Here is a 12,296-nt window from a genome sequence, read left to right on the forward strand (position 1 = left end):
CATCTGCCCTGTGTGTAAAAAGACTTGGCTCACGTTAATCAGCCTCAAAATAAAACAGCACTCCACCTCTCCAATCCCTGGGGGGCCAGGGCATCTAGTGCCCTTTGGTCTTCTCCACACCTGGGCTGACTTAGTGCTGTCACTTACTAAGTCACCATTATGATGCTTGGGACTAGAGAACCTACCAGCAAAACGCAACCAGCATGTTTGTAGCACTATTCCCCAAAACGTGCATACCTACCAAGAAAGCAATGTTTAGTAAGGACTCAGAAGGACCCATGTAAGCTCTCAAACGTGTGCCAGGTCTGGCATTCCACCAGAAAACACTAGAGAAAGGCTCAAGTTGTCCAAAGCTGTTATCCAAACACCAACCAGAGGCAGAAGCTAACTAACTAAAGCCCCAGGAAAGGCGAAAGCCAAAGCAGGTCTTGAGCACAGATGCAAGTGAGCTGCTTGGTGGACAGACACTAGCAGATCACAAGGACTTCACACTTGATTTTGAAGCAGGCCCAGTGGCCAGTGCTGCCACCATCTGAGAAGGGGTCCCACTTGCTGCAGCCGTCTCCAGTCAAGATGACATTCCATTGTCACAAGATAAATTAATCAATCCACAAGAGGACTGAAGAGATTCTGTTAAAAGCAAAAGGGAATCAATACTGGCACAAGCAGATCACCACAGCTTCCTTAAGAACAAGCTTCTGAATAATTACACAACGGGAACAATCACTTCACATCAGTAGCAACTGACAAAGACATTACGATGCTTACAGGTTTTAATTAAGAAATACTAAGTCAGGCAAACATGCAATTCAGAATATAAACAAGTGCAAAGCCTGGTTATTCTGAAGTAGTCATCAGCTGGAGATGGACCTGAACTCAGAGCCACGGAACCCATGCTGAGAAGGGCACCCCAGAGATGAGCAGACTGATCCTCAGTCTACGTAGCCCTCCAGGTGAAGGTGCACACAGGTCTAAGATTAGGAATACGTGCCCAGAGCACACGGAACCATGACGTAGACGAAAGCTTTTAAGGGGACAGAATTGTTAATAGACAACACACCGCACATGTTCAAAAGTAAACAAGACACGGTCTCTCTAAGGTTTTAATGCTCAGTTTTCACAAACACAAGTTTCTACCCAATTTTACAACGTACAATAAAATGTTCTGATCTTTAAAATGTGCATTATCCAACGATTCCTCATAGTCTTTTCCAATCTTTCAAAATCACCGGGAGTTTCTACCTAAGCAATACTCTACTGTATTTACACTTGAATTGCATGTCTTAAGAACAAACGAAATCCATGATATTTTGGTTAACTCAGTGTATTTATAAAATGAAAAGCTCTATCAAAATACTTTTCACTGGAAAAATAAATAGAACAGACAATGGATCTACCAAAGTTCACATTCCCTTTGGCAGACATCAGTGTGGGACAGTTCATGACAAGTACAATTTGCCCTTATCTCCCCAGAGCTGATCAGCTTCCAAGCTAACTGTTAAATTATTTTACTGAGATTCATCATGTCGGTGTCTGGCTCATTCCACATCATCTTCAGCCAAGCTCTGAGCACTTACAATTCTCTGAAAGAAAAAGAAAATTAATTTTGAGAAGTGTCTTAATTTGAAGAACCAATTCTTGCTAAATTCTCCCATTTTGACACAGATCCTATACTTCCTACTACTACCTCAGAAGACAGATCAGCTGGGCATGGACACACATACACTAGAGATGCTGAACACAGGGAGAGGGGACGGGATTGGTGGTGGTGAGGGAGGCGGTAGTGATACAAGCTTTAGTTCCATACCAAAATCTAAATGAGTAAGCACATGACACAATGCTGCTCACCTACTGGGGCCCTTAGCAAGCCGTCTGTGCTTTACAATTTCCCTTTCCAGCCTACAACCATCACAGAGGGAATACTGCAGCCAAAACTAACATATGCCCAATCAGTGCATAACTCACAGGCTTTGTTCTCAACAAAGCCTCCCTGTAGTGGAAGCTCAGCAGGTACCAGGGTGGCAGTAAGGGGATTTGGGACCTTTCAAGACCTATGGGAAGGTACCAGTGATGGTTTGTATATGCTTGGCCCACAGAGTAGCAGTACTAGAAGGTGTAGCCTTGTTGTCACTGTAGGTGTAGACTAGAAGCCAGCCCATGTCTGCCTGGATTCTTCCATGCTCTCACCTTGATAACATCTGAGTCAGCCCCAATTAAGTGATATCTAAGTTGCCTTAGTCATGGTGTCTGTTCACAGCAGTAAGACCCTAACTAGGACAGGACCACTCTCCAACTGGAACAGTTTCTGAACTGACTCCCAGCTCTTCACTGCCCATTATGCACATGGCTGGCTCTCTTCTCGACTCTGTCACACAGCCAGGTGACTCCGAGTCATATATAGCCACAGCTGCCAAGTAATTCTCTTCTGCATTCCCAGAAGTTTGATTATAGTAACACAGTACAGAGTCAGCCATCCCTTCAACAGCACATTAACATCAACTGAGGCATGAACAAAATGGAACCATTTTAATCTAACTTTAAAAGATTTGCTCAAGTTCTTGGTTTTCTAAATCTTTCTCAAATCTTTGGGGGGAATTTAATTTTCCTCATGCCTCTTGCAATCTAGCTGAGTTAAAACCAGTACGAAGGAGCTAGGAATGTGACTCAGCGATAAAGCCTTTGCCTAACACAAGACAAAATACCATGGATGGATGGATAGATGAAGGAAGGAAGGAAGGAAGGAAACCAGTAACTTACTAAAAAGTTTAATGAGCACTTACCACCATCACTTTGCTAATTCTTAACCACATCAAACTGAAAAGCAGTACATGCAGTAGCCATTCGGGGATTCATTTTGGACTCCTCAGAAAGAATTCACTGTAGTGAATGTTTAGCCAATTTGTACCTAATGTTTAGAGACAAGATCTCACTAAGCAGCCCTGGCTTCGTGACCCACCTTCCTCAGCTCCTGGAGTGATGGGACTAGGGTGTGGGCTGTCATGCTCAACTATATTAATCATTCAAAACATGCACCTCGGTGATACAGTCCAACAGTGCAGAATTCAAAGATCATAGCAGGACGAAGTGGCACAGTACCAAGGCTGACACAGGATGGTCCAGACTATGCAGTCTTGACTTCTGCATCCCCTGCTAGATCACCTAAGTAGGCGAGCAGGCCAAATTCAGGGACTTTACAAAATGCAAAGATGGCTCATACCTGATACGAGCATGGACCTTAGTCTAGCTCACTAAACAGTGTATCCAATGTTACATGCTTGGAAAATTGCTCCTAAGCATGGAGTGTGTTACTCTGAAAAATTCATCTCCTTACCTGACTAATGGTTGGAAGCTTGGTCAGAAGCATCTGGAACACTGGTGGTGGAAGAGTCTGCTGTAACACTTGCAGGAGCTGCTGAGGCTGTCCACACACAGCAATTGCATTTGTCAGGTGGTCCACACCCTTCTCGTAGTCACCTGCCAGACACACACAACTGCCTGTTATCTGAAGCCAGCAAGATTTTGTCAACAACTAACTAGTCCTAGCCCCAAATCACTAGCAAGGAAAACCTGGTAAAGAATTGCCTTGCAGCCATGGAAATGAGCACATCTCACCAACTGACAGCTATGGAAAGACTGAGGCACCAGCACCTACGGCTTTCATGGCCTGTCAAATGTGCTCAGAAAGAGCCAAATCTCTGCCATCACTGTGGGAATGTTACCCCACTTATATGAACAGATACCCCATGACTGTCATCTGGGACAGCCCTTACTGCGACATACATGCCCAGTCCCTTTCCTGAGGTACTGAGAAGATATGATGCACACAGAAGAGCCTGCTGAGGGCCAGAAACTGATGCAGAAGAGACCAGGTTTCTACTGAACCTGCACCGGCAAACATCTTTTCTGCTGAACCACCAGCTGGTTCTGAGAACACAAAATGGCTGGCTCTCTGTAGTGCATCTTGGAGCTTCCTAACTATTCCTAACTGGTGTCTATTTCCTGCACTTGACACTTTCTGATTAGTTTTCCTACTCAAGCTTTCTTAATCTAGGAAAAGCTTGGAAGCTAAAAAACTTTGCTAGTTACTTGACTACAAGTAGTTACCCCTGACTTTTGGTAAACCAACTGAACAAACTTAGCAACTTCCTCTTAGGAAACAAACATAGTAAGAAGTAAGCTGGGGCCAGTGAGGTGGCCCAGCAAGTAAAGGTACTGGCTGAGCAAGCTCTGGTACCTTATTTCAATCCGAGAGTGGGAAAGATTTCCTCTAACCTCCACTCGCTTAAGTTAATTTGTATACATATCCCACACACATTTTTTAAAAAATTTTAAATTTTATGTGCTTTGGTGTTTTGCTTGCATTCATGTCTGTGTGAGGATGTTGAATGCCCTATAACTCAAGTTACAGACATTTGTGAGTCACCATGTGGGTGCTGAAAATTGACCCTGGTCCTTAAGAGCAGCCAATGCTTTAACCACTGAACCATCTTTCCAGGCCACAAAATTAATTTTTAAAAGAGTAAAGTTGACCATAAGCTTTCTTTATAAAACAAATAGAACATAAATATACATTATACATGAAGTTCATTTCAACTCAATCTGAATCTAGTGAGAAAAAAATAACACGACAATTTTTTTTCCTTTTTGAGACAGGATTTCTCTCTGTAGCCCTGGCTGTCCTAAAACTTGATTTGTAGTCCAGGCTGACCTTGAACTCAGAGATCCACCTGCCTCTGCCTCAAATGCTGAGTTTAAAGGCATGTACCACCACTGCCCAGAGACAGTTTTAATTTTATTAATGTTAGCAACAATGGGACTATCTTATTGTATGGAATAAAATGCTGCTCAATTCTAAAACAAAATCACTCTCAATACAAGTAATTGACTAAACGAAGCCCAAAGTAATTATCTAAATTCTGGACCACGGAACTTCTCAGATCTGGAAAGAGCTAGCAATACTTGGTGTGGTGGCTAAGATTGGTGGTCAACATGATTACATTTGAAAGTAACTAAAACCCATGAAGCTGAGTTCATCTATGAGGTACTTTCCTTGGTTGGACTATTTTAGGTGAGAGCCCTCAAATCCAGGCCGTACCTTCTGGAGGCTACCCACCCACCCACAACAAGAAGAGTTGTGCTTTCCCTGTTTCCCCCACTCACTGACAAGCTCACGCATTCTGAGGCCCCATGTGATGAAGTTAGAACATACTTCTTTAGGGTTTCAATACTGACTGAAAACTGGAGGTGCCACAGTTCTCTAGGACCTCCTGGGATCCAGAACCAGTTTGTGAACTGAAAAGTTGGCAGATCCTTGACCTTTCTTTCGGTTAGAAGACAGCCACTGTTGGCTAGTCAGCCCATAAGCCACTGCAATCCTTTACACAGACAGACATAAATATTTTCATTCTATGAATTCTGTTCCTTAGAGAATCATAATACACCCTGTGACTCTGGTTAGCTAAATTAACTTTTAGGCTGATTAGCCACTTTCTCCTACAACCCTGGAAAAACCCGGACTAGGTGAGTGTTGGCAGACTCAGGTCATATTCCTGTTACTATTTATTCTGCACTAATGGCGACACCCAAACACCCTGAGTAACTTGAGTCATCTCCTCTGTAAAAATGAAGTCCTCTCCCGATTCCACTCAACGGTTTCTTACGTAACTCTGGAACTCAGTTCAGTCACACAGCCTGACAACAGCAACCGCACTGTGTCTGCAGCCAGCCTCAGTCTCAAGTATCCAAAACCCACCTCAAAGTGCTTAGAAGAATCCTGTCTTGATTTTTATCAACAGAATAATTCTACCTGTTTCTGAATCCTGAAATGACTATTACCTTGTGCTAATAACTCTTCACCAAGCTGTATCTCTTCAAGAAAGAATTTCTGAACAGCTTCAGCATCTTTTAAATCAGGTAGCTGGAAATGGAACATACAGAAACCAAGCTGAGGATAGATCAACATACCAAAAAACACTAAAAATAAAATGAGTTTATTCTAAGGACAAAAACCCTAAATCAAGAAAACCTAAAGAAAGTTAAGACACACAATTATCTAGTCTATACATCTATACAAGCCTTTGCATTACCTACACATCTCTACCATTTATACAATGCTATTGTTGCCATTATAGACTAATTTTTAAAAAAGATTTTATTTATTTAATGTGGATACAATCTTGTCTTCTTCAGACACACCAGAAGAGGGCACCAGACCCCATTACAGATGACTATAAGCCACCATGTGGTTGCTGGGATCTGAACTCAGGACCTCTGGAAGAGCAGACAGCACTCTAACCATCTCTCCAGCCCCATCCATTCTTTTAATAGTACTTCACACACATCTTCACATGCGCCCAGAGGATTTCTCTGCATGCTACATGTGTGTACGTATATTCACACAGATGTACAACTTTTTTTGTTGGTGAGTTTAGGGCTCCTTGCATACTAGAAAAGCACTCTTAAGCTAGATCACTAGTCCTCTTGTTGAGGGCATCTTATAGGCTGGCATGGGTACAGCTCAGAGGTACATTGCTTGCCTACCACACACAAACCAGATCCACAGATCTTAAGTTACCATCTTATATCCCACATTAGAAAGGAAGTCTGGACATACACATGTACAATAACTAGCATTTGCTTAATTACTTATACACAATACAGTATTGTTAATCTAGTAAATAAAACCTAATCACTGAAAATTATAAACACAGGATTTATAAAAAAAATGAAAATTTATATTACACAAGTCACAATTTAAAAAAATTGTCAGAATCTGATAATTCTGATCCATAGGTTTAAAAATATTAAAGAAGATACTTGGGAATAAACAGTTTGTGTGTGTGTGTGTGCGCTACTGAAGACAGTTCCAGACATGTTGCCCAGGATACCTCTGACAGAGTTTTTCAAACTAGAATTAAAGGCACGGACCTTTAAAGGTTGCTGTCGGAAGGAAGGGAAGGAGGGAGGGAGGGAGGAAGGAAGGAAGGAAGGGAGGAAAATCCAATCAAATGCTGTATTTTTAAACCATTTTCAAGTAGCTAAGAACTCCTGGCACCCATCTCTGGAGACCCTCATCTTGCTACTTGTCCAGCTGACACATTTGCTGTCACCACCAAAGGAAAAAGGTGGTCTGGAGAACATGCAGTCTACAAGCAAAAACAAGACTGTTTCTATTACCTTGGAAAGACCAGCTCTCTCCTTAGCAAGCTTCTGTTTCTTTCTTCCTACAAGAAAGATAAAATAAAAATTTAGCTATCATCATAAGGAGCAAGACATCTAATGCTGCAACCATCATTAATTCTACCAAACTCTCCTGACCCCAGAATCCCTGCCACCCTGGTGAGTGACCTGATGTTCCTAGACAGCTTTCTCTTCTGCCTCCCCAGGTCCAGCAATTCACAAGACAGAGACTGCCCCCACAGCTGTACAGAACAAAGCTTGCTTTCCAAATAAAAGAATTAAGTCATTATCACTGAAATATATACAGATTCCAGCTTTACTATAAAAAGCCATCCCCTCTTAAGCCAAGCGGTTCTGTAAAAATTGACTCAGGCTGGCTTACAGCGGCAACAGCACTGAGGCCCCTGACTGCTGTATCCTGCGGCTCCAGCTCCCAAGTGCAGGGTTACAGCCAGGCATCTAGTCCCAGGAGCATTCACACATTTGACCAAGAGAAGGGTAAGAGATCTACAGGCTGGTTGGTTAACGCAAAGATCAGTCTTGCCAAGAAAAGCAAAAGCCATTAACTAAGCAAGACATCTATCTACTTATCTCTAAAAACCTTAAAGTAGTCTATGAACCAAAGTCAACTCATGACTGAAGGATCTGTTGGCCAATACTTAAAATGTAAGTGATTAAACTCAAGCTACCTGCCTTCCTTTTATCCATATCACTAAAGACACAACATTCAGGTGAAAACCACCTCACAAAGCCAAACTCAGTAATACGCAATGAAAAATAGAATGTGCTAAACCAGAACCGAGAAAATAATAAAGGGCAATGAACCCAATTTCCACAGCCATCTAATTAATGCAGAGCACAGTGTAGGAGATCCTTACTGGGTTCCATTTTTAGCAGATGAGAGTTCTGTCTTCAGGTTCATAAGGCTACCTCTGTAATAAAGGCACAAATGCTAACAGCTGAATGCTTTTAATCCCAACACATGAGACAGAGGCATGGGGACTCTCTTGAGTTCAACACCAAGGAGTAGATATCTTGTATCAAAACACAACAAAAGCATACAAAGCCTATGGTCAGAACCACTCCAAATCCAAGCCATTATGTAAGATAAATCAGCTGTTTAATGAATTCCTAAAGTCTTTCAGTGTGCAGTATAAATGAAACACACCTGCAGTGGGTACAGTAAGTACCCCAGACCAAGCCTTAACACCAATGGAGATGTAATTATCACCACTTACAGAAATCAAAAGTCTGAATTAAGATATCTAACCTAATTTCAAAGTCTAAACTTAAGCCCCTTCCCATTAAAAAACCACTTAGAAAACTACCCTTTTATTGCAAATGTACATGTACATCAAATAACTTAAATTCAAATTACTCAAACTAAGAATCACCCAACTACATAGTTTAGACTGAATTTACTGCTACAAGCTAGCAAAATTTGCCAAAACAAAACTTCTAGCATTCATTAATTACCACCGTCAGCAACAGTACCAAGGATTCCTAAAATGTGGCTTCAATTCTGCCTTGTCTCTCTGCAGTTAGTAATTCACTGAAACCAAAAGGTTCTGACTAAAGCCAAGAGGAAAGAGCACAGAAAGTAATAGGTAGGAGCAGAGGTGGGAGGCCTAGCCTGCAGAAAGCCATGGATTCAACCACAGAAGGGCAAAAAGGAAATGCTGGAAAAATAATTTTGAAAAGAACCCTAGCAGGAACATGATGACCAAACTAATCCCACCACTTGCAGGGCAGAAGCAGGTATAACTGAGTTCGAGGCCAAACAGGTCTACAGAGGCCCTGTCTCAAAACAAAACAACCATAATTATCCTGAAACGACAATTTATGATTTCCTCAACCAAAAACCACTTAGTCAAGATTTCCAACAAGGCTTCCCAAAGGAATCAGCCTGCTTAGCTATCTCCAAATGTGCAGAGCCACAGCCACAACACACTGAGATTTGTGGACCCGAGTCACTTCCTAGCCGTGATTTATGGAGTCTTCGGGATGGCAAGCACTTATCCCAACAAACCAGCAGAAGGCAGCCTGTACTACCTTACAACTAAGAAGACTTAGTGAATGCTTGGTCAATAAGCAATCTGGTCCCAAAAAAAACACAGTCTTTATAAATCCAAACAGCATTTTCTTTTGCATTACTATACCTAGCCAACAGACAAAACAAATTCTCTGTATCTCCCCATAAGATGAAAATGATATGGCTACGTGGGGTCTGCAGGCTCAGAAAGACCTCGAATTCCTATAGTAGGTAGCAAAGATGTCTAATTTATTAGCCTTCGACCATATATTAACTACGAAAAGTTAATATGATTAACTTTTAGATTTAGAAATACTAGAGAATGTAGTTACTGGCTAATCCTCCCCCCAAGGAATGAAAAAGCCAGCTTATTATCCCAACGAATGTGCTTTCAGACTATATACTGAAAATGAAGAAAAGAGTCCGGTGGAATTCGTGGGCAATCACTGGCTAAAGGCGTGCCAAGATTTCCCTCCCGTAAACCTCTTAGAACATGTCGCAGGTATGAAATAAGACTGAGCCACGTGAGGAGCGCAGCCCTTTGGACTCCCCCGCACTTTGTCTAGCATTCACTCATATCTTGGAAGCACCAGAGCAAAGCTGCCAAGAGGGTTTAAGAATGCAAGGACGACACCGTACTGAGTCTGCGGGTTTAGGCGCCCGTCTGTAAAGCTAGCATTGGGAGGCACCAAGAGTTTGAAGTCGACCTACCAATTACAGCAAGCCCTTGCCTAAACACAACATAAAGAATAAATGTTTTCAACGGTGAACATTGTAGAAAAAGGCTCGCGTCCGTTTTCACAGCACTAGGCTGAAGCGCAGGTGGGGGCTTGGGAAGGCCTGCCACGAGGTAGAGGTCAGCGTGGGCTACAGCCTACCAGGCAAGACTGAGCTACACAGGAGGACCCTAACTCCATGCACACACACACACACCTCAAGTTTAGTTGGGGTGAATGGAGCTGGGCGAGGTGGAACGCTGAGGCTGGAGGATTACTACCATCTCCTGAGCTAAAGACTCGTCTCAAAACAAAAGAAAAAAAATTACAGAGCGGTGGGAGGCAAAAAGTGCTACCCCTCCCCCTAAGCAGCATGCATTCCACCGCCAGCAAGATGGAGCCAGGTCGCCTCCAAGATGGAGGCCCGCGGGCAAAGGCGGGACCCTGGCCCCAGAGCGCGACTCCGGGGAGCACTCGGGGCCGCGCAGGCCTGAGGAGACGCACGGGCCCACTCACGTTCTCGAAGCCTGTTCTTGAAGTTGGGGTCACTCCGCCTTTTGCGGTCGAAGTAGATGCAGTACCCGATGAAGAGGGCACCGCACACGCCCGCGGCGATGGCGCTGTTCCGGCCCACCATTTTCGCTCCACTGGGGCGTGTGCCGGGCCGCGGCAGCCCGCCTGGCAGCGGTTAGCTCCGACCGATCGGAGCACACCGGCCGCTCGCTGCCGCCAGTCTGCAGTCCAGTCGGAAAAGGCCGAGTGCGAGAACTTCCGGTGTACGAGGACCCCGGAGCGTCCGCGGCCGGGCGTCCGCGGTAGTGCCTGCCCGGGAGCGCCTGGTGCGCACGCGCAGATGTCCCGGGTCTGCGCGGCGGAGGCGCCATGCTGGGGGCGGGGCGTGCACTGCGGAGGAGTTTGTGCGTCATCCCGCGCCTCCCTGCCACGACCTGGGGATTGGGGGCAGCACGTGTTCGTGGCGCGCTGAGTCAGAAGCCTCTTATCCACCGTCCTTGCTTATAAAAGACGAAGGTGGGAACCCTCTGAGAACAGCATCTCATCTCACTGTGTCCTTTAGGAAACCTGTGACTTGAAGTGCATGTGTTTGGCTGTTAGTTTTGAGATGGGCTCTCCCCTTGTAGCATAGTAGGGTTTGGAACTTGCTGTGTAGTCTGCCCTGGCCTCAAACCTGCAATCCTCCTGCCTAATCCTCTGAGCAGTGCTATTAAAGGAAGGCCTGAACCACCTGACCTGGCAGTATTTGCTTTGTAAATTGGGTTGTGACTGAGCTTAGACAAAGCGATTGACTTCAAATTCATTTTATGATGTAGGCTTGTCATAAATTGCGAAGAAAAATGTGGCTAATTCGTTCAAAAAATGTTTAACCTGTGAAGGCTGTAGAAGGGCAAAAACCCAAGGGGTGGCTCTGAATTGTGTCATCATTAAACTGCAGCCTCGTCGTCGTTCTCTCCCTTCCCCAGAATCTGAGCAAGATTCCCAACAAGCTCTTTACTAATGGTGAGATCCACTCATCATGCACTTGTGGCTGGCATTTGAAGGAAAGGCACTCTGGTACAGCACTGCTCCCTTCACTGAGGAAATGGAAGCCTGGGACAATGACAGGTTATGCTGCAGTCTCTGGGAATTAGGTACAGTGACCAGATAAGGAGCTGATGCAAGAATTCCTTTTCAAAGTTTACTAATGCAGTATAAGTGCTGTATCTGCATAAATATTTGTGTGCCAGGAGAGCGCATTAGACCACATTACAGATGGCTGTGAGCCATCATGTGGTTGCTGGGAATTGAACCCAAGATCTCTGGAAGGGCAGCCAGTGAGTGCTCTTAACCACTGAGCCATCTCTCCAGCCCTGTAAAGATTTCTTGAAGCTATGTGAAGGGAAAAACATTCTGCACTTAGCCAGTACTTTTATCATAACAAAGCCAACTTCTATCCACTGTTAACCACTTATATATAGTCTTGTGGCTATATATCAAATATATTTAATCAAATACAACAAATTACCTTTTCAGGTAGCAAAACATTGCACAAAGCATCTGGAAATTCTTCTACAAGATACATTTAAAAAAAGATGATTTACACATAGTAGCACACACATTCTAAAGTAGAAATTTCAACAACTACACAGTTAACAAATTCCAAAATATCTGTGGCCAGTGAGATGGCTCAGTGAGTAAAAGTGCATGCTGTGGAAGAAGAGAACTCCAGAGTATTCTGACTTCCACATGTACCTGCATTCACATCATACACATATTTAATAATAAAGTTACGTGTATGCATGTATATAACCTATGCTTTAATCTGCTCATTCACAAGAGCTGTTTCTAACTACATGTATATATGTGTGTGTAGG

General features: G+C 43.7%; 1 protein-coding gene across 1 annotated transcript; it reads right to left on the reverse strand.

Moving 5' to 3' along the window:
- Positions 1-1,089: 1,089 nt before the first annotated feature.
- On the reverse strand, positions 1,090-10,768 carry LOC308436051 (mitochondrial import receptor subunit TOM20 homolog). The gene is made up of 5 exons (XM_080936835.1): positions 10,444-10,768; positions 7,177-7,223; positions 5,836-5,917; positions 3,332-3,474; positions 1,090-1,583 (listed from the first exon to the last, which is right to left on the reverse strand). The coding sequence occupies exons 1-5, from the start codon at positions 10,562-10,564 to the stop codon at positions 1,539-1,541; spliced, it is 438 nt and encodes a 145-aa protein (XP_080792961.1). The 5' UTR covers positions 10,565-10,768; the 3' UTR covers positions 1,090-1,538.
- Between the last annotated feature and the right edge of the window lie 1,528 nt (positions 10,769-12,296).

This window comes from Micromys minutus (assembly GCF_963924665.1).
Source record: "Micromys minutus genome assembly, chromosome: 24".
In the NCBI taxonomy this organism is placed as follows: domain Eukaryota; kingdom Metazoa; phylum Chordata; class Mammalia; order Rodentia; family Muridae; genus Micromys; species Micromys minutus.

Bases quoted from the DNA above. Each gene is read 5' to 3' on its own strand.
- LOC308436051 (XM_080936835.1), bottom strand. From the start codon at position 10,564: ATGGTGGGCCGGAACAGCGCCATCGCCGCGGGCGTGTGCGGTGCCCTC. The intron at 7,224-10,443 runs GTGAGTGGGCCC...TCTTTCTTGTAG, and splicing joins CAAGAACAGGCTTCGAGAAC to GAAGAAAGAAACAGAAGCTT. The intron at 5,918-7,176 runs GTAATAGAAACA...TTCCATTTCCAG, and splicing joins AGAGAGCTGGTCTTTCCAAG to CTACCTGATTTAAAAGATGC.